The following is a 23,729-nucleotide window of genomic DNA, read 5'->3' as shown; positions in this document are numbered from 1 at the left end:
ACTAAGTATGTTAGTCCTGCAGCTAGGTGAGGTATTTGGGTTGTGGAAAATAATGTGTGCAACTTTGAGGTTGTGCCCAGCGTGTCCTCCCCTCCCCCTTTTCCACTTTTCACCAGCTGAAATGTAGAGGTGATGGTAAGCCATCTTGGACCACAAAGACAAGGGCACCACCCTCTGGATGACAGAACAACAAAACAGAAAGTGCCTATGCCTGTTATCAAAAAGGGACACAACAGCTTTGATGAGTTCAAGGAGCAAAGGCATCATGCCAGCCAAGACTTGTATTTGTGGGAGACATAAACTTCTATCTTATCTATGTCACTATTATGTTACATATCTATTACAAGCAATAAAACCTGTGCTCGATATCTAGCTACCAGTAAGGTTGAGCATCTTTCATATGCTATTGACCATTAGATTTCTCTTCTGTGAATTACCTTTTCACATCCTTTTTCTTATTTTTTTTTTCTTTCAGTTGAGCTACTCTTATTGATTTGGAGGTATTTTTTATGAACTGGATATTATTAATTCATTATTGTGTTGCAAATGACTTCTCCCCGTCTAAGGTTGCCTCATCATTTTATTTTTTTTAATTTTTAGTTGTAGATGGACACAATACCTTTGTTTATTTATTTTTATATGGTGCTGAGGATCAAACCCAGTGCCTCACATGAGGTAGATAAGCCCTCTACCACTGAGCCACAACCCCAGTCCCTGCCTCATCATTTTATATATCAATCTTTTAAATTGCAGTGTGGTCAAATTTATCAATCTCCTTTATAATTTGAGTTGTGTCTTATTTAAGAAATCCTTCCCCACGAGATCATGAAAGTTTTATCTTCTAGATATTTGAATGTTTATCATATTTGGGTTTTTAAATATCAAAAGAGCTTATTTCTTGTTTGGTAAAAAGGCCAAATTTAATTTTATTCTATGTGGATATGCAAATGTTTCAGTAAAAATTGTTGAATCTTTTCACTACAGGTTCAAAATGCTATGTTCATCATACCAAGTTCCCATATATTCTATTTGGGGGCTTTCTTCTTTGTTTCATGAGTCAATTTGACTGTCCTAAAGAAAACATTATATTCTATTTATTTTATAGCCTTATTATAGGTCTTAATATCTAACAGGGTTACTTAATTCTTGATTTATTTAGATGATCATATTGTTCCCCTTATTTTCTTTTAAATGATCTTAGGCATTCTTGGGCCTATGTTCTCCCATATAATATTAGGATCAGATTGTTAAGTTCCATGAAAAACTCTTCTGCTTTTTATTGAAGTTGCATTGAATTTAAAGATTAATGTGGGGAGAAATCAAGAACCTTAGGATATTGAATTTTTCCACTCATAAACATGAAAGTTTTCATGTTTCAACTCTGAAAATCAGAGTTGATTCAGTAGTTTATACAAGCAAGTCTGTATCAACTGTGATATTAATAAAATATTCCTCTACTGACTGGTAAACAACTGCTGCTCCAAATCCATAGTCTTTATTGTCTTTCAGTAAATTCTGATAGTTCATAAAGCCCATCTTTTGTTAGAGTTATTCCTATGTACCTCATAATTTTTGTTGCTTTTACAGGGGCATCTACTTAGGAAATACATTTTCTAACTATTGTTGGTTTATAAGATCATAATTTTACATATTGAACTCATCATATATGTCAATTTTGATGAATGCTTTTTAATTCTAATATTTTTCTGTAGATTCTCTTGCTTCTCTAGACATATAAACCCATTATCTGTGAATTTTCATGGCTATGTTTTTTCCTTTTCCAAGTTTTTTCTTATTGTATATGATTGCTAAGGCTTCTGAAAGAGTGGCAAATAGAAGCAGTTGCAGCAGCCAATTTTGTCTATTCTATATTTTAAATGTTTTAAAAATTTCTTTTATATTTTTATTTTTGGTACCAGGGATTGAACCCAGGGGCACTTAACCACTGAGCCACATCCCCAGCCCTTTTTATTTTTTATTTTGAGAAAGGATCTTGCTAAGTTACCTAGGACCTTGCTAAATTGCTGAGGCTGGCTTTCAACTTGTGATCCTCCTGCCTCAGCCTCTGAAGCAACTGGGTTACAGGCATGCACCATCATGCTTTTCTTTCTTTCTTTTAATTTATTTATTTATTCGGTACTAGGGATTGAACCCAGGAGTGCCTTACCACTAAGCTACATTTCCCAGCCCTTTTTTATTTTTAATTTTGATACAAGGTCTCACTAAGTTGCTTAGGGCTTTGTTAAATTGCTGAGGCTGGCCTCAAACTTGTGACCCTCCTGCCTCAGCCTCCAGAGCCACTGGGATTACAGGCATGTGCCACCATGCCTAGCTCTTTTCTTTACTGTCAAAGGAAATTCTTTCAGTGTTTCATCATAAAATGTTTGCTATAGGTTTCTGGTAGATAGAAGTTCCCTTCTTCATTGTTGTAATGGAATCATAATATGGTTAACAGAAAGACAATGGAACACAGAGAACATCAAGTTTAATGGCAAAGGAAAAGAAAACTTAAAAAGATGGTTTCATAAAGCAGGAGATAACATTCTTTCAGATACCTCTGTATAAATACATTATTTATGAATTATGATTTTATTAGGCCTCAGATCCTCCAAAGTTTCCCATGGAAGTACAACTATTGATGATATCATAAAGCAAAAGAATTGTATCACCTTGGCTCTAATTCCTAGAGAATCTTTTCATGTGACCAACATTTCTCCAGGTACAAATAACTGGTGCAAAACACCCTTAATGTCTTTATCTATCTATCTATCTATCTATCTATCTATCTATCTATCTATCTATCTATCTATCTTGGACAATCAACTAAAGCAGAAGTCAATTTTCTAGAAATATCCCTTTGGGAGAGCCAGACTTACATCCTCTTTTTCTAGATTACTAAGAACCATTGCATGAATGTGTGTCAAATTTTATTAAATGCTTTTTCTTAATTTATTTAGATGATCATATTGTTCCCTTTAATCTTTTAATGTGATGAACTAAATTAATAGATTTTTAAATGTTAGACCATCCTTGGTTTAATTTTGTAATGCATATTGGTTTCAGTTTGATAATTTTATTTTGAAATGGGGGTCTTATGTTGCCGAGCTGGTCTCAAACTCCTTGGTTCAAATGCTCCTCCTTTCTCAGCCTCCCAAGTAGCTAGGTCTACAGGTTCATGCTGTACAAGCCTGGTCTTTCAGTTTGATGATATTCTATTTTAAATCTGTGCATCTATGTTTAACTTAAATTGACCTGCAATCTTTCTGTCTTATCTAATGATTCTTATTGTTATTTTGCTTTGGTATGAAAATTATACTGGCCTTATGTTTCATGAGCTGAAACATGTCTTCTTTTCACAGTGTCTAAAAGAGTATGTTTAAAAGTGGGATTTTCCAGTATGGAAGTTCCTCAGAGACTAGGCATGGAACCACCTTATGACCAGGTTAAAGAATTAAAGTCATCGTACTGTAGTGATACATGCATACCCTTGTTTATAGCAACACAATTCACAAGAGACCAACTATGGCACCAGCCTAGGGATTCATTAATGAAAGAATTGCTAAAGAAAATGTGGTCTATATGCACAATGGAGTTTTACTTGGCCCCATAAAGAAAAATGAAATTATGTCATTTGCAGGAGAATGGATGGAACTTGAGAACATTAAGTTAAACCAAACTCAGAAGGTCAATGTTTTCTCTCATAGGTGTTAAGTTAGAGAAAAAAAGGAAAAGAAAGGTAGGGGTGCAGGGATCTCATGAAAATCAAAGGGAGCTCAATAGAGGTGGAAGGTGAGGAGGGAGTGGGGAAGTACTGGGGAGTGATTTTGGCCAAACTGCATTGTTACATTGTGTGCATGTATGAATATGTGACAACAAATTCCATCATTATACATTACTATAATGCATTGATAAAAAATGTGGAGAGAAAAATAAATATATAAATAAGCTAACATATTTCAATGTCCCCCCCAAAAGTGTGATTTTTTAAAAGAGAATTTATCTGTAAAACTATCTAGGCCTATGTGGGTGTGTATTTGTATATATAATGTGTTTTTATAGATATTCTTTAAATTAATACTTTGCATTTTTAAATACTATAAATCTATTTAGGTCATCTAATTCTTCATGAATCAGTTTTGGATAAGTTGCAATTTTTTAAAAAACTGCCAGCTTTAGGGATAAGAATGTAACCAGGTGGTAAGATGCATGGTTAGCATGTGCAAGGCCCTGGTTTGTTCCCCACCACCACAAAACAAAACAATAAACAAAACAATACAATAAAAAAAACCCTGCCCATTTTGTTAAAGTACTCAAATTTGTTAGGCTAAAATTTTATATTTTAATGTGTTATATTTGCAGTTACGTTTACTTTCTGCTTTCTAATATTGCTTATTTGTGTCATCTGTTTTTTTCTTAACCAACTTTGTCAAAAGTTTATATATCTTAGTCTCATCTAGTCTTTTAAAAGAATCCGCCTTTGGTTTTGTTGATTCTCTATTGTATCTTTGCTTTCTATTGTATTAATTTTTGCCTTTCATGTAATTTATTTTTGTTTTCATGTAGTTCTTTTTCAACTTCTTAAATTGGGCTCTTAGCTCACTCATTTTCTTTCCCTCTTCTCTCCTCTTTTCTTTTTTTTTCTTTCCATATTGCTGGGGATTGAATCCAGTCTTGTGTATAACAGGCAAGCACTCTACCACTAAGCTAAATCTTCAGCCTTTTAAATTTCATTTATTTTATTTTGAGGCAGGGTCTCACTAAGTTGCTGAGGCTGGCTTTGAACTTGCCATCCTCCTGCCTTAGCCTCCTACGTTACTGGGATTATAGGCATGTGCCACTACAACTGGCTTAGCTCACTAATTTTCAGTCTTCTACATCAGCAAGAGCTACAGAGTTCTTAAAGTATTGTTTTAACTATATTCCATGTTTTGATATTATCATTTTTCCAAGTTTTCACTAATTTCCATTATGATTTTTTTGACTCATGAGGTATTTAGTAGTTGTGACATGATGTATATTTTTCAGTTTCCAGTCACAGTTCCTGGATCATCACTACCAAACTTTTGTTATTTCCTAACTGACAAGCATGATATTGGGGGTATTTTAGGCCTTTCAGAAGCAGGCCTCATAAAACAATCTCTCTCTCACTCTCCCCTGCACCCTTTCACTTACTCTCTCTCTCTGCTAATTAACAGGATTCTAGTACTCCCTCTTGGGAATGCTGGTTCTTCTAATGAACAATTGTTAGAAAAATAACTGTAGAGAGATGAGAATATTCTTCCTTATAGCTACTTAAAACATACTGCTCTGTATATCTAAGTTAGCTCAAATAAAAGAATAAAATGAGAACATTTTAAAAAAAACTATCATACCTGTCTTCTGTCCAGAATTGAGATTTGCATGAAAATATGTCATTCTATTTGCTTTTTACAAATGTTCATTTGTGTACAAGTTTGTCATTGTGCAACTCAAAGACTTGAATTTACTTCTTCCCTCACTCATATAATCTCATTACTCCTCTTGGATTTCAGTCAAAGAATTTGAGAGATTTTGTTTTATTTAAACCAACACCTGCTTATCTTTTTAAAATCTTCTTTCAACCATTTTAAATCCTTATGCTTTAATTGTGATGCATAAATACCACATAGCTAGAATTTTTTAAAAACCCAATCTAATATTTTCTACCAACTAGAAAGATTAATACATTGATATTGATTGCATCCACTGACATTCTGAAATTTTTTAAATTTTATTTTGTCCTTTCTATTTACTTCTTTTTTACTTATCCTTTTCTGCCTTCTGAATTGATAGTTTTCTTATCCCTTTTTACTGGTTTAAAAATACCTAATACATTCTATTTCTATTATTTTTCCACTAAAAAATCTTAGTGTGTGTATGCATGCACATATACCAAAAGTTCTTAGCATATATATACATATATATTCTTAGCATTTATATATTACATTAAAGTTTCTAATCTTAGCCTTCATGTCAAATACAATGTTTTTTTATATTTTCCTGTCTCTCCAAGCCACATATTAAGTAAATTTTTCAGCTACAACTTCCAACTTATAATTCTCTTTAGCTTGTATGATCAGCTATTTAATTCACTTATGGACTTTAAGATTTCACTAACCATAATTTTCATTTTCTTGAAGTTACTTCAGGGTTCCCCCCTACTATTTTTAGTCTGCTTTGATCTATCTTATCCTCTGCCCCCAGGCTCTTTGTCAGTACTTGGGATTGAACCCAGGGTTACTCTACCCTGAGTTATTTGTTATTTTGAGACAGGCTCTTACTAAATTGCTGAGGCTGGCCTCCAACTTGTGAGCCTCCTGCCTCAGTCTCTTGAATACCCAAAATTAAAGATGTGTGCCACCATGCCTGATTTTCCTTTTTTTTAAAAATTCTTTCATATACTGATTTAAATATATTTTTATAGGGCCAGGGGCAGTGATGCACACCTGTAATCTCAGTAACTCTGGAGGCTGAGGCAGGAGGATCAAAAGTTTAAGGCCAGCCTCAGCAACTTAAAGAGATCCTCTGCAACTTCGTGAGACCCTGTCTCAAAATTTAAAATAAGGGCAGTTCCAATGAGAGAACTCGACAGTGAGGTCTTCAGCTTTGGTTCCTGATGTGCACTGACTCAATTTTCGACCCCCAACTCCTCCTTACCTGGTCCTGGCAGTAGGAGGCTGGGGTGGCCCTGGGGTATCCTGAGAGCTGGTGGACAACATGACACCTTATGACCACTGGTCAAGGCCCTACTGAAGCTGCCTCTCTCCACCACAGGGCAGCAGCTTCTTGGGGCCTGTTTAGGTCTCCATCCCTTGGTTGTGACCCCTACTCCAGGTTCGTGCAGGTTGTGTGTGTGTCTGAATCTCCTCCAATATATTCTCCATACAATGGCCTGAGTGAACTTATCTAAATACACATTGGGTCATTTCTATTTTCTGCTTAAAACTCTCTTTCACTGGCTTCACATTCATGCTCTTAAATCCTTAATGTGACCTATTTGACTCTCTGCATGGCTAGCTGCTAACTACCTTTGGACCAACCCTCATTCCATGCTCTTCTTTGCAGCCTTGCTTTCTGTGCTCCAGCCAAATTGACTTTAATTCTATCACTTGAAGCCACAACACTGAATCTTTCTACCCAGCTTTGGTCCATGCTTTTTCCTTTTCCTGGAATGTCTCCTACCCTTAACCTTGTCTAATCAATACCTAAATCACCCTTTATTTCTTTGTTTTAATATCATTTCCTAAGTTCTCATTCTTTATCAAAATCTGTTAGTTTATAATCATGCATTGCATTGCTGTGGCTATTTGCTTAATGTCTGTTTCCCCCACAATGCTACAAGTTATCTAGTTTTGGTCATCATTGTATCTTGAGTACTAACAGCACAGAACACATAAAGTGCTGAGCTGGGTGCAGTTGTGCATGCCTGTAATTCCAGCAACTCAGGAGGGCAAGGCAGGAGGATCACAAGTTTGAGACCAGCCTTGGCAACTTAGCAAGACCCTGTCTCAAAATCAATAAAAAGGACTGGTATGTAGTTCAGTAGCAGAGCATCCCTGGGTTCAATCCTCAGCACGGAAAAAATTTTTTTCTTATTTTTTTGATAAAACAAGTAACAGCTACATGGGGAAATCTATTATATTATTTGTTATTCATTACATTGTTTTCTGCAAATTTGAAATTTTCCATAAAAAAGATCATGCAACTACTTAAAAAATTCAGAATTTTTCATTTGACTCTTTGGATAAAGGGTGAACTTAATTTTAAAAATAAAATATTGTCTCTTTAGGATCATACTGAAATATTTTACTTAAACAAAAAGAAATTATACTAACCTGAAAATATTTCGGTAATAGTTAATTGGACCACTTAATGCTCCAGGCTGAGAAAAGACATAAATATAAGCTTCAAGATCTTCTGTTGTTAATCGACACCCTTTCCTTCCAATACCAGTGCTCTGACTCGTAAATAGGTGTTTCAAGGCCTAATTTAAGTGAAAAGAGAATAATTAAAACTATTCAGTTATCTAGTAAAAAAACTAAAACTTTGTTTTAAAATGGGATGGTGGTCAGTGTGCTGTGACAACTCCTAATTTTGGCTTTACCCAGGTTAGATAACTCATTGTTTACAAAGACATTTTATGCATTTCTATTTTCCTTGCTTTATTTTATTATATTCTTCCATTTTAATATCCTTTGAAATCTTCTAAAAAGCATCCTGTCTTTGTGGAACCTAGTCATATTTTGTAAGGCCCAGCTCAAGTGCTACCCCTACTAAAGAGCCTTCCTTAATATTGCAGATATTGTTTACTGACAACCCATCTCCTCCCCCACAAAGTTATTCAAACTTTTATGACTACACTAGAGTAACAAATGCATTTTTACATCATGATTCAGTTCACATCAGTTTCAGATATATATGCAATATATGAAACAAAACTTTAAAGAAACAGTCCTTAATCTTATAATATACACTGATATTTTCAATTCAATTCTGTTAAAATTTTTAAACATTCTAATTGCAAGTTCCTAAATTGATTTCATGACTCACTAACAGGTCCCCACCTACATTTTGAAAAATACTGCTCTATATCAGCATTTCTCAAAGTATGGATCTAAGCCTCCTACATTAGAATAACTGAAATACTTATTTAAAATGCAAAACTTTCAACCCCCAAACACACTTGCAAAAATATGAAATGACATATGCATGAGGATTAACTACAACATTATTTGTTATAGAAAACGACTGGAAATAATTCAAAAGTCCATCAATGGGGGACCGTTTGAACAAACTATTATACAGCAACAGAGTGGTATAGGTATACTATGTGTTCTTAGTATTCCAAGAAAAGATGGAGACAACCTCTCTATACTCATAAGGTCCGATTGCCAGGATATTGTATCAAGTAAAAAGAGAGAGAGAGAGAGAAAGGGAGAGAGAGAGAGAAAGGGAGGAAAATAGTGTTTATCTTTTGTATAAAAGATATATTATTTTAAGAAGGGGGAGATGAACGAATACATATTTGCTTATTTTTTAAAAAAAGAAATGGCAGAACTGGGTGTGGTGGCACATGCTTGTAATCCCAGTAGCTTGGGAGGCTGAGACAGGAGGATTGCAAGTTCAAAGCCAGTGTCAGCAATTTAGCAAGGCCCTCAGCAATGTAGTGAGACCCTGTCTCAAAATAAAAATGAAAAGGGCCGGAATGTGACTCAGTGGTTAAGTGCTCCTGTGTTCAATCCCTGGTACAAAAACAAACAAGTGAAAAAAAAAAAAAAAGGAGAGAGAGAGAGAGAGAGAGAGAGAGAGAGAGAGAGAGAGAGAGAGAGAGAACAGCAGAAAGATAAACCAAAACTAAACAAAATGGTTTCCTATGGGAGAGGGGTGGAAGAGGTGGAGGGGACAGAGACAAGCAAGACCTCTCTGAGTGTACTTTGTTTCAGCAATGTTTTACATAAAATCACACAAGTTAAGTAAAAACCCTGTCTTAAATTTGCCTTGGGAATACAAATAAGAAATTGTGATTTATTTATTTCTTCTTTCTGAAATGGAAAGACCTAGAAGCAATGAAAACCCAGTAACAATGATCACCTTGACACTCAGATTTTGGTATCAAAATACTGCTTCCTACTAAAAGGCACTAAAGTACCTTAGATAAATGTCTGGTTTTAGGGCAAGAAATAAGAGGTAAACCGAATACATTAAGGTCTAATGTTACTGAACATGTAAGTATTGACACTGGTTTAAGGGACACATTAGGGACACAGGAGCTAACCTGAATGGGTTCCCACTTACCTACTATGGGACAATCTGAGTATAAAGAAAAAACATAACAACTGTAATTGATTGGTACATAACAAATACATACTCATTACACTGAAAGTTGTTTAATAATGAATAAAGCATTTATCCTGACATTCTTGTGTGAACTCTAAGAAAAATGAAATAGAAGATATAGAAAAATTCTTTATGGAATTCTGGTTAGTAAAAACACAATGATAGAAAATCAATGTTTTGCACATCATATTGAAACAATAAATTGAGACTATCATCATCAGTGCATGCTAAGCCTCTTTTGGTGAAAGGTTTTTAGGAAATTTTGGATAGGCTGACACTCATGAGCCCCATGATCAGCGTTAGCATTATTGAAATCAGGGTGACTGAACATTATTTGCTTCCCTGAGGTGACACGTTAGAAAGCACATAGAACAACCTATTAAGTATTCTAGTCAAATTAAAACAATCCAGTTAAGCCTCTAAATCAGTATCACCTGTGAAGTAGAGAGAGAAAAGTTAGAGGAATGTGAAATACCACCACAATGAAACAATTAGTCAAATTCAAAATGTGGGTCTTTTCGCAGAATGAATGATCCAAGCTCTTCAAGAAGTAACTGGTATTAAAAAAAAAAAAGAAAAAAGAAAAAAGGAACTGTAATACATTTTAAAGGTCATAACATCCAGGTCCAGTAGCACATGCATAGACTTTCAGCTATTCCAGTGACTGAGGCAGGAAGATCACTTGAACCCAGAAGTTCAGAACCAGCCTGGGCAGCATAGCAAGACCCTGTCTCAATTAAAAGAGAAAAAGAAGGGGTAAAAAAAGCATAATCACCAAATAGAATCTGTGGACCTTGTTTGGTTCCTGATTCAAACAAAGGAAGTATATCAAGACAGTTAAAATCATTAAGGAAATTTGAATAGGTATTAAATGATACTAAGCAATTGTCATTCATTGTGGGGTTTGATAGCAGCACTGGGGTTGTGCTTGGTAGAGCATGTGTTTAGCATGTGCAAGGCTCTGGGTTCACTTCCCTGCACCCCAAAGTCCTTATCTGTTAAAGATATACACAGAATTATTTTCAGTAAAATGTCTTTTTTCTTTAACTTACTCAATATCTAACACCATTTTGGACATATTAGCATATCAGTGTTCATGTGATATCTACAGCTGGCATGCTTAGTTTGTTTATGGGTTTTGTTTATTCCAAAGGGCTTCCACTTCTGCTGCTGTCAAACTTTCTCACCTGATAATCATAGTCTTTCATCTCCCTATGAGATGTTCTCTAAAAAGAAATATGCCTGAGGAGTACAAGCTCTCATAAAAAACTGAAAAACAGCCAATCAAATATATGAAGTCTATAAAAGTAGATAAGCCTATAGAAAAGTCCTTAAAACCATCCATTAAGTTTTAGCATTTTATTTTTCATTTTTAAAAATGGACTTCACTAAAAATATTTTTCATTAATAAAAATAATAATGCATTATTTGTTTGACTTACCTTGAAATCATTTATTGAGAACATAAATTCTGGGAACCGTGGTATTTGGAAGAAGTAGTAATAACTGGATTTGAACAGCTGAGCAGGGTGTTGTAAAATATATTCTGAAATTAAAATGTTATGTTTGACTTTATCCAAGAGGTATATATATATTTTTTCATTGACAGAACTTCATGTTAGGACAGTTTCACCTTTAGGATGATTCCAACAAAGAATACATAAAGTTTGTGTATATTTCTCTTTAGAACAATTTCTATGTACAAATTTACTTTATCACAGGTATTTCTAGTATTTAGAAAACTTACAGCACTTTAAGTAAAAAACAACAACAACAAGAGTCCCACTTCACGAAGTTTTGACTTGGAAAAAAGGAAGCTCAGATACTGCTTTTCCTCCAAGGTAATTATAAGCCATCTAACATTTTTCTTAGGAATTCATGGTGATGTAATTTTCCATTGTTAAAATTTTTCCTTACTAATTGATTTGAACATCTTATTCATTTGCCCTCAAAAACAACTGAAGAATTTCCTATAATTTTATTCACATACCTAAAAAATTCATTCAATGAATATTTCACTATTGACTGTGTGCTAAAGAATTTAGCAGTGAATAAGACAGAAAAGGTCTCCAAGGGCAAAGAACTTGTACAGTAAGTAGCAAATACTTAAAAGATCACTTTAGAGAGCAAGAATGACATAAAGAAAAGAAAACAAGTAATCATATTGAGAGTGATGGTGGGGTCAGGTGGAGGGACTACCAATAGAGGTGGTCAGAGAAGGTCTCTCGAGATATGATATGTGGGCCGAGTGCTGAATGGCAAGAAGGAAAGCTCTAGGAAAAGCACTCAGGAAGAGCAAGTAGGTCCTGGACTTGGAATACGCAAGCAACAGAAAGAAGGCCAGAGGGGCAGGTGTGCAGTGAAGGAGGTGAAGGTGGTATGAGATGAATAAAACAAACAAGCAAACAAACAAAAAACCAGAAGTCTAATCAGGCGGGACTAGAATGGTAAGAATTTTTTTAAGTGCTTTGAGATGACACTGAAGTCTTAAAATGGGAGTAATATGATATATAATTATTGTAAACATATACTCATTGGGTATTGTCCACTATTATTTTCCTTCCTCTAAAGGTAATTCTTTTCTTATTTTGTAACTATATTCAACATGGTTGGAGTTTTTAAAAATATAATTTTTCAAATAAGTGCACCACTGTTATGCTAGACTTTTTGTAAAGTCATCACTAAACAAGATTTATTCACTCCTGCATTAAGAGAGATCAATACAATTAAAGGAAAAAAATACAGGCATGTTATTTGAAACCTCATATTGATCTGATGGGACTGAAACTATGATTGATAAAAGAGTTCCAGAAATATTCCAAGTGTCTTCTTGCTGAAATTACCAATTACAGTTTATCTATGTAGTACCACTATGAAAATAACATTTACTCTGGGATCCTGATCAATTAATTGGACAGGCATGTACTATGATTTCTTCCTAATTCATTTGAGGAAAATATAATGAATCTCAGGAAATTTGAATACTGAGCAACCATCCTACTGTACCTCAACAGTTAGGTCAATTGCAAATGTATCTAAAATTCAATGCTTACATTTAAAATATACAATATTTATGTAGTTATCGCTGTCCCTTTCTTACTCACTTGTTTAACTTTGAGGAAGAGATAGAAATACATTGATCTGAATTTGCTTCCTAAAGGGCTGTTATGGATCTTAGCAGTACTTGAATCTCAGAAAATCGAACAAGGGTAAAGAGGAAAATAATATAATCTCTGCCAAAACCAAATACAAATATGCCTAGACATTGTTCACTGGTTGTTAATCACTATTAAGACTTAGAGAATTCTCTTTAAAGCAAAGCTTCTCAAAGAGTATCTATATGGATCTCCGAGATCCTTTTAATGTATCCAGGTGGTCAAATCAATTTCATAACAATACTAAGACACTGAAACTTGTGCTGAAACTTGCACTGATGGTACAAAAACTATGGTGGATAAGCCACCGCTACCTTAGGATAAATCAAGGGGGTGGCACTAAAAAAATATTACTAGTCATATTCTTCATCATTGCATACTTGTAGCAAAATTATTTAATTAATTGCCAGTTCCATTTAATAATGGTTCTTGATGAAATCGGAAAAATTATTAATTCTATTAGATTGGACTTTTAAGCATACCTCTTTTTAATATTCCATGTGATGAAACAGAAAGTACACACAAAGTAGTTGTGTTGCATACCCAAATATAATGATCGTCTCAAGAAGTACTTCTGCAATTGCTTGAGTTAGTGATTTGAATTAGCCTTTTTTTTAATAGAACATATTTTTACTTGAAAGAAGGACAAACTATCCTCAGTGAAACATGAGTATTTGGCAAATAATTTCTTGAAATTGAACAAAATAAGTCTGTTCACTTCAAGGAAAACCATCAACAGTATTTTTGCTATTAATAAGATTTAAGCATTCAAGTGAAAATTAGACATTTGGAAAACTTACACTTGCTACTGTGGGCTTAACAGCTTTGCAATACTAAAGGTTTTTGTTTTTCTGTGTTTTGTTTTTATTTTGGCACTGGGCATTGAACCCAGGGCTCTTTACCACTGAGCTACATCACCAGTCCCCCCCCCCCCTTTTTTTTTTTTAATTTTAAGACAACATCTCACTGAGTTGCTAAGGCTGGCCTGGAACTTGTGATCTTCCTGCCTCAGCCTCCCAAGTTGCTGAGATTACAATGAGCTGTTATTCCAGGCTTAAAGGTTTTTTGTTTTTGTTTTTGTTTTTGTTTGTACTAAACAGGGGTGATTAACCACTGAGCTACCTACCCAACCCCTTTTATATTTTATTTTGAGACAGAATCTTGCTAAGTTGCTTAAGCCCTCACTAAGTTGCTGAGGCTGGCCTTGAACTTGTGATCCTCCTGCCTTAGTCTCTTAAATTGCTGGGATCACAGTCATGCACCTAAAGAGAGACAGATACTGTGGTGCGCACTTGTAATCCCAGCTAAAGTTGAGGCAGGAGGATCAGAAATTTGAGGCCTTGGCAACTCAGTGAGACTCTGACTCAAAATAAAAAGGGCTGGGGACATAGCTCAGTGATAGAGCATCCTAGGTTCAATCCCCAGCACCAAAATAACTAAAAAGTGCTAGAGAGGGTAGTGGATGTTAATGTGACAGAGTATGAAAAGTTTCTTTACATGCTATCACATTCCATATTGTTCCTAACCTTTCAGAAACCACCATTTCTGATGTTGATGTAATATTAAGGAAGAAGATCCACAGTTGTCTGAAAAGGCTATTAAAACATTCTTCCCTTTTCCAGTTACAAATCTGATGCCACATTTCTTCAATTCGAACAACATATTAAAACTGATTGAGGTCAGTCTGAGGAAGGCACCGTCAGTGACAGGCAGGGGAGGACGGGGAGGCGGCGTCTCCCTAAGCGGAGCGGGCAGCGGCCCGCGGGGGCTTGGCCTTGCCCGCGTCGCCTGCCAGTCCCCGGCCCGATGGCGGCGGCCGTGCCGCTGGGCCGCGCGTAGGACATGCATCTTCCGTGTGTCATAGAGCTGCTTCATTGGAGCTGGACAGTGAGCCCTGGGAACCTGATTGGGTGGACAATACTCCAGCCATTGCCAGAGAGACTCTAGGCTGTTGGCGTGGAGTGCAGGATGAAGAGGCACCTAAGCAGAGCATTTTTATAGAGGGAGTTTCACAAACCAGGACTCCCAAGGGAGGCTCTTCTACCCAGGACTCCCACCCCTGTGCGATGTGTGGTCAGCTCTTGAAAGACACTTCACACTTGGCCAAGCACCAGGAAACACACCCTGGGCAGAAACCGTACTTGTGTATGGCATGTGGGGAGCAGTACTGGTTCAGCGCCAACCCTCACCAGCCCCAGAAGCAGCCCAGTGAAGAGAAACCCTTTAGAAGGGACAAGGGCAGTACCTTTCTTGGGAACCACTGTCCTGTCCAACCCTCAGAGATGCCTTTTATGACAAGAAAGGGTTGTAAAGACTCCCCAAGCAGCTCAAGCATTTTCCCGCACCGTCACCCTCACAGAGAGTGGGATCCACCTGGTGACACCAAGTACGAGGAGACCTTTCCCAGTGGACAGAGGCATTACAGATGCAGTGAATGTGGGAGAGCCTTCAGCCGCAAAGACTCACTTGTTCAACACCAGAGAGTCCACACTGGAGAAAGACCTTACGCATGTGGTGAATGTGGGAAAACCTTCAGCCGCAAGCCCATACTTGCTCAGCATCAGAGAATCCACACTGGAGAAATGCCTTACGAATGTGGCATATGCGGGAAGGTTTTCAATCATAGCTCTAGCCTTATTGTACACCAGAGAGTCCACACTGGAGCGAGGCCTTACAAATGCAGTGAATGTGGGAAAGCCTATAGCCACAAGTCCACACTTGTTCAGCATGAGAGTGTTCACACTGGAGAAAGGCCTTATGAGTGCAGCGAATGTGGAAAATACTTTGGTCACAAATACAGGCTCATTAAACATTGGAGTGTTCACACTGGAGCAAGGCCTTATGAATGCATTGCATGTGGGAAGTTCTTTAGCCAAAGCTCTGATCTTATTGCACACCAGAGGGTTCACAATGGTGAAAAGCCATATGTGTGCAGTGAATGTGGAAAAGCCTTTAGCCACAAACATGTACTTGTTCAGCACCACAGGATTCACACTGGAGAAAGGCCATATAAATGCAGTGAGTGTGGGAAGGCCTTCAGGCAAAGGGCTTCCCTCATCCGCCACTGGAAAGTCCACACTGGAGCAAGGCCTTAGTTTGCAGGTGCAGCCATGCCCTTGTTCGGCATGACTGGTACCTGAGAACAGATCAGAAAGCAGTCTTTGTTGTGTAGCCCTCGGCCAGAGGTTGAGCCTCAGGCAATCACACATCTGCCCTGGGGAATTCCTGAGTGCCAGCTGTGTGGGAAGCTCTCCCGGACTTTGTTGCGATTTTGACCTGCACGGACCCTTGCTAGAATCCTATCACTGGCATCGCCTCTGAGAGGAGGCACTGTTTTGGCACTTGAGTCCTGTGTTGTGCACTCCAGTGTGCAGTGAGCGCCACACCTCTGTGCCCCTCAGCTAGGTCATCGGTAGCCCAAGGCTGTGGAGCACCCTCGCTCTCTCCTGCCTCTCCCCTGCCTAGATTAACCTGGACTTGGCCAGGTTTTGGCCTGTAGAATTCTGCCAGCTGCCAGCACAGGTTTTCTTTCGGCATGGACATTGTTGGTCTCAGGTGGCACCTGTGGTGGATCGGCCCAGTTTCTCAGACATCTAACCTGAAACTGCCTGCCTTAGATTGTTCTGGTTTGGCTCAGATGCCTTAATTTCTATATTACTTTTAGTCTGGGGGATTCTGTTAACTCTGTTGGTTGGTCTGGGAGCAGAATCTCCACCCCATGAAGGGGTGGAGAGCTTTTGTGAGAGCTCTAGTGTTTGTGTCTTGACGATGCTTGTAGGATGGCAAAGAACAGCCCTCATTCTAGCGTTAGCTCCCTCGTATTGGTGCTTGCTCTCTCCTAGGAAAGAATACTCACCTTTGCAGGTCCGATCTTGGGGTCTGTATGCCAGTAGTGTTTATATGACCAAAGTCACCCTAAGCAGTGGGAGTTTGACAATCCTGTAGTGTGTCTGGGAGCATTTTACATTGGGTCTCTTATTCTCAGAGGATATTTCATATTTTCCAGCCCTTTTGAGGATAACTTGACCCTTAAGACCTGAAATATGTCATTTGGTAGGCAGATACCTCTGGTGTCCCAAAGAAGGACCAGGTGGGGACCATAGTACAGGACCCTGATTAACAGGGAGTTAGGAGAGTGCAGCAGACTATAGGGATGGAAAGTATATCCATAGTAACCAGGTGTGGTGCCATACCTGTAGCCCCAGCTACCCAGAAGGCTGAGGCAGGAGGATCAGTTGAGCTCAGGAGTTCAAGATAGCCTGGGCCACATACTGAGACCCCCATCTCAAAAAAAGTTTCTCCACAAATGTTTCCATCACTCTGGCTTTAGGGGGATTTGCAGAAATTCTCAAGACTCCCATATCTTTGTCTCTCATGGCTAAGGTCACTGACAGATGTCATTCTAAATATTTTCTGCAACAGATGGGACATAACTATAGTGTACAGTCTCAAGTTTTGATACATATTTGCACCTGTGCAGCCAAAAGTTTCTTGATTCCCTTTATAATTTATCCCTTTCCTGCCCTCAGGTGATCGCTGATCTACTGTTACTGCAGGTTTGTTTTTATTGCCTGGATTTTATATGTGTGAACTAATGCAATACATCCTGAGGTATCTGGCTTCTTTTACTCTGATTATTTGTGTTCATCCAGGTTGTCTTGTGTGTTGGTAGTTTATTTCTTTTCTTTTGTACTGTCACTGAGCATATTCCATTACGGAGAAATATTTCCAAAGCAAGTCATCTGGAGACACTCACCCAGAAACCAAACTGCAGTGTCTGTTATAACTCAACCTTGAGGTGAGTGCAGTGTGTAGGTACTGACTAGTCCTCGTAAAGGTGAGAGGGAGCTACGTGACCAAGTAAATACAAGGAGGTAGGGATTTGGGGGTGGGGAGAGTGTTCCTTGGATATTGGTGACTTCAGTCATGTGCTTTGTTTTCATTTTACTTTTTTAATCCTTTAATAGTGAATTAAATTGACTGATTTTCCAATGTCATGCCAACATTACATTTCTAGGAAAAAACGTTTTATTATTTTATGTATTGGTGGATTTGTTTAGGTGTTTTAAATTTTTTTTTTAGTCTACATTCATGAAGGATGTTAGTTTCTAACTTTCTTTTAATGCCTGGGTTTGGCTTTGGTTCCAGCATAATGTTGACTTTACAGAATAATTTGGTAGATATTCCTTACTACTGAATTATCCGAAAGAGTTTGTGAAATTGGTATTTCTTTCTTAAGTGTTTGGTAGAATTCACCAGCGAAGCTATCTGGGTCTAGAATTTGTTTTGTAGGTAAGTTTTTAACCACAAGATTAATTTCCATGTTCCTCCTCCTCTTCTTCTCTCTTTCTCTGTCTAGAACAAGTTTTAATGGATTATGTCTTGCAAGGAGTAACTTGTTAATTTTATTTAAGTAGTCAAAATGTTCAAAATTCCCTTATTACTAGTAGTATCTAGAATCTGTAGTCATGCTATTTCTCTTATTCTGATACTGGTGGTGTCTATACAGAATTTTTAATTCTTGATCAGTTTTGATAGAGATTTATAATAAATGTTATGATCTTACAGCACCTGGGTTCATTAATTTCTCTACTTTGTTTCTTTTTTTCTCTTTCAGTCTGACTTTTACTAATACCTTCAGCTTTTATTTCTCTTTTGCTACTTTTTCATATGAAAGGTGTCCTTCATTTGACACCTTTGGGGTTTTTATTTTTTTACTAATATAGGTACATCATGGTAGCATTGTCCCATAAGGACTTTTAGTTCCCTCCCATGAAACTTGACATATTGTGTTTTCATTTTAATTAAGTTTAAAAATCTTTAAAATTTCTTTATAAGTCTCTTAACATGTCTCTCTTTAGAAGTGTGTTAGTTTCCAAATATTTCAGGATTTTCTTTATTTTTTTCTGTTAATTTCTAATTTAACTCCATTTCAGAGTACATACCTTATGACTTGAATCATTTGTATTTCCCAGAATATGGGCTATCTGTAAGAGTTGCAGGTTCACCTGACATGACTGTATATTGTACTATTGTTAGGTAACGGGTTCTATAAGTGTCAAAGGTCAGGATGGCTAATAATATTGTCTAAGTTTTTTGTAACCTCACTTATTTTCTGTGTTTGGGAATTGTTTATGGCAATTATTTGAATATAATTGCATATATCTTTAAATATAAAAGTAGATTTACCTATTTCTCTGTGCAGTTCTATCAGTTTTTTCTTCATGTATTTTCAAGCTGTTTTACTTGGTGAATAAACATTTCCTATTGTTATGTCCACTTAAAAAACAAAACAAAACAAAACAAAAAAAACTGATTGAATTCAGGCACAGATATGAGAAAGCAGCTGTCTTCTACTAAGCAAAAAATTAAATTTGTAAAAATGTAAAACAGTAACATTCTTCACTAAAATTTTGTTTTATGTAAGCTGTAGTTAATTTTCATTAAAATATGCTATTTATGTTAGCATGTAATAGGTTTTAAAAATGAGTTAATACCCATCTTAAAAATTTCTCAGTTTTAAGTTCCTATACAGTGACTATTTACAGATAAAACCTATATAAACAAAATATCTTTCTGATCTTAATAATTTTAAGAGTATAAAGAAGTCCTGACAGGGAATGAAATTGACCAAATTATATTGTTATATGTGTGCACATGAAAATATGTAACAACAAATATCACTGTTAAGTATAATTATAATGTGCTAATTTTAAAAATTAAAAGAATAAGAAGTCCTGGGACTAAAAATTTGGGAGTTGTTCCTTTAGGGCTCAGGGAATGGCTCAGTGATAAAGTGCTTGCCTTGGGTTCCATCCCCTACCCTACCAAAAAAATAAATAAATAAATACATAAATAAATAAATAAAATAAAAGAGAGAATTACTGCTTTAAAGAATACTTTATTTCTAATAGCCAAAGCAGTCAGATAAGAGGAGAATTTATTTCTAGGCTGTCAGGATTCATTACTTTCAAAGTAATGTCCAGCATTCTCCTTTACCCTTCTCCAAGTAACAAAAAAATATTTTTTCAAAAGGAATAAAAGTATGCATGCAAATAGGAAGCTAAATATTCTTAGGCCCTTTAGGAAGATTTCAATCAAGGTGTCTAACACTGTCATGTGCTATCATGGTTTAGTCAGTAATTTTTAAAAGATTATGTTAACCTAAGTTTTCTATTCTTAAGCCAAAATGTCAGAGACAATAGCAATTTGTTATATTAGCAGAGATGTCTTAACAAAAGCTCAAACTCACCTGTAAATACATTTGGATGAGGGAAGTTAATGACAACAAGCTTCATCACCATTTCAGGATAACAGATGGCAATGAGCCAGGCAATCATGCCTCCCCAGTCATGGCCAATCAGAACACACTTGCTATACCCTGTGATGGAGGAAACAATGTTGATATCATTGAAAAGAAACAAGCATTGGTGCAGCCACTCTGGAAAGCAGTATGGAGATTCCTCAGAAAACTTGGAATGGACCCACCATTTGACCCAGCTACCCCACTCCTCAGTTTATACCCAAAGGACTTAAAATTAGCGTACTACAGTGATGCAGCCACATCAATGTTCATAGCTGCTCAATTCACAATAGCTAGATTGTGGAACCAACCTAGATGTCCTTCAATTGATGAATGGATAAAGAAACTCTGGTGTATATACACAATGAAATATTATTCATCCATAAAGAAGAATAAAATTATGGCATTTGCTGGTAAATGGATGAAGTTGGAAAATATCATGCTAAGTGAGATAGGCCAAGCCCAAAAAAAACCAAAGACCAAATGTTTTCTCTGATAAGTGGATGATGATACATAACAAAGGGGGGTGGGAGTGGGGAAAAGAGAAGAATGAAGGAACTTATGATGGTGTAGAGGAAAATGGCGCGGGGAGAGGGTGAGGGAAGGAAATATAGTAGAGACATAGTATTACCCTATGTACATGTATGATTACATGAATGGTGTGACTCTACATTGTGTACAACCATAGAAATGAAAAGTTATATGCTATTTGTGTACAATGAATCAAAATGTAGTCTGTAAAAAGAAAAAGAAATTTAAATTAAAAAAAAAAAAGATGTGCTGATGGTACCAAAATGAAAAAAAAAAAAAAAAAAAGAAAAAAGAAAAGACACAGGCAGGTTCATCATTGCATCATATAAAACAGTTATACTTCTAAAACTACTCTTTCTATTCTCCTACCCTGTGTGTCCTATAAACTGTGTACTTTCACATGTATTTTGAGCTCAGTGGTTCCAAAATTTGTCTGCACATCTGAATTACCTAGCCAGATTTTTAGAAAATTTAGATGCCTAGTCTCCACTCTAGATCTACAAATTTAGAATATCTCCCAGGAATCCACAATAAGGGGGGGAAAAAGGGCCTGAAATAGCAGCTCAGCTTGGGTCTTATGGACCTGAGTATGGAAGTCATGGTAATCACTGCACATAATTAGGTCAATAAACAAGATTATTTGGATTAGTTTTTGAATGTTGAGAAGTTACTAGTTATAGTAAAATCATAAATGACTTCTTGTCTACCCAAGAATACAAATAACCCAATCAACAAATGGGCTAAGGAAATGAACAGAGACTTCACAGACAGATCTACAAAAAATCAACAGACATATGAAAAAATGTTCAACATCTCTAGTAATAAGAGAAATGCAAATCAAAACTATCCTAAGATTCCATCTTAACCTCAATTAGAATGGCGATTATCAAGAATACAAGCACAATAGGTGTTGGTGAGATGTGGGGAAAAAAGGTACACTCATACATTGCTGGTGGGGCTGCAAATTAGTGCAGTCACTCTGGAAAGCACTGTGGAGATTCCTTAGAAAACTTGGAATGGAAACACCATTTGACCCAGCTATCCTACTCCTTGGCCTATACCCAAAGGACTTAAGATCAGCATACTACACAGATACAGCCACATCAATGTTCATAGTTGCTCATTTAACAATAGCCAGATTGTGGAACCAACCTAGATGCCCTTCAATTGATGAATGGATAAAGAAACGTGATATATATATATATATATATATATATATATATATATATATACAATGGAATATTACTCAGCCATAAAGAATAATAAAATTATGGCATTTGCAGGCAAATGGATGAAATTGGAGAATATCATGCTAAGTGAGATAAGCCAATCTCAAAAATCCAAAGGAGGAATGATCTCCCTGATCAGTGGATGATGACACATAGTGGGGTGTGGGAAGGAGGTAAGAATGGAGGAAAGAGGAACTGTGTAGAGGGAAAAGAGGGGTGGGAGGGGTGGGAGGGAAGGAAAAAATAATGGAATAATCAAACACTATTATCCTATGTAAAAGTATGACTACACAAATGGTATGTCTTTACTTCATGTACAGAGAAACAAGATGTATCCCATTTGTGTACAAAAAAAAATTTAAAAAAAGAACCAAAAAAAAATGACTTGTTGATGTCCAACTTGTTCTTTCCTTTCCTTTCTTTCTTTTTTTCTTTTTTCTTTTTTCTTTTTTTTGTGGTGCTGGGGATTGAAACCAGAGCCTTGTGTGGCAAACATTGTACCAACTGAGCTATATCCCCAGCCCAACTTGTAAACATTTATTTTCAGGAATTATCTATTTTCTTTAACTTCACAAATCAAATGTTACAACTAAACACAGTGAAAAAAGAAAAAAAGTCATTAATTTGGAAGTGTGAAGTCAAACTGAATTAGTGGAAAGTCTTATTTATACCATCAATTATATATAGTCATGCACATCTCCATCAATGACAGGCTATATATATGATGGTAGTTCCATAAGAATATAGTAGAGTTGAAAAATTCTTATCACCTAGTGGCATAGCTGTTCTAACATAGCCCTGTGTTGGTGGTGATGCTGGTGTAGACAAACCAGTGCTACCAGTCATATAAAAGTACTGCAGCACATGCACTCATGTATAGTACATAACACTTGACAATAATAATAAATGACTTCTATTTGTTTATATACTTACTATACTTTCTATCATTATTTTAGAATATACTTTCTAATTATAAACAAAAAATGACTATAAAACAGTATGTTGTGTTATGCTGGTAGCAGCCTCACGTGTCTTGTGTATGCCAAATCTCTTGTGTATGCCATGTTGTGCATGCCTGCAATCCCAGTGGCTTGGGAGGTTAAGACAGTAGGATCCTGAGTTCAAAGCCAGCCTCAACAACTTAGTGAGGTCCTAAGCAACTTGACAAGAACCTGTCTAAATAAAATACAAAAAAGGGCTGGGGGGCTGGGGTTGTGGGTCAGTGGTAAAGTGCTCACTTAGCACTTGTGAGGCCCTGGGTTCCATCCTCAGCACCAAATAAAAATAAATAAGATAAAGGTATTGTGTCTGTCTACAACTAAAAAAAAAATTTTTTTTAAAATGGGGGGACTGGGGCTGTAGTTCAGTGGCAGAGTGCTTGCCTAGCATGTGTGAGGCACTGGGTTTGATCCTTAGAACCACATTAAAACAAATAAAATAAAGGTATTCTGTCCATCTACAACTACAAAAAATTTAAAAAAGAAAAAAAAGGGCTGGGGATGTGATTCAGTGGTTCAATTCCTAATACCAAAAAAAAAAAAAAAAGGCCATATATTCCATCATTATTGACATGCAACTATATAAATTCAATTTCATGTAATCATTATAGTAATATGAATTAAGTTAAATTAGTTAAGTTAGATTCCTATGGGATTTA

The 23,729-nt window shown here is 36.4% G+C and overlaps 1 protein-coding gene across 2 annotated transcripts in view; it reads right to left on the bottom strand.

Annotated features, from left to right (window-relative positions):
- The window catches only part of EPHX4 (epoxide hydrolase 4), a 42,215-nt gene that overhangs the window by 4,751 nt on the left and 13,735 nt on the right, over positions 1-23,729 (bottom strand). For both annotated transcript variants that reach the window (XM_079151038.1, XM_079151039.1), the window contains exons 4-6: positions 20,262-20,390; positions 11,297-11,400; positions 7,854-8,002 (exon numbers count right to left, since the gene is read on the bottom strand). In XM_079151038.1, coding sequence (XP_079007164.1) covers positions 7,854-8,002; positions 11,297-11,400; positions 20,262-20,390 — 382 coding nt within the window. The remainder of the gene's footprint in view (positions 1-7,853; positions 8,003-11,296; positions 11,401-20,261; positions 20,391-23,729) is intronic.

Source organism: Sciurus vulgaris (genome assembly GCF_902686455.1).
Source record: "Sciurus vulgaris genome assembly, chromosome: 1".
In the NCBI taxonomy this organism is placed as follows: domain Eukaryota; kingdom Metazoa; phylum Chordata; class Mammalia; order Rodentia; family Sciuridae; genus Sciurus; species Sciurus vulgaris.
Note: the sequence above shows the minus strand (reverse complement) of the source record. Positions and strands in the feature narration are given on the sequence as shown.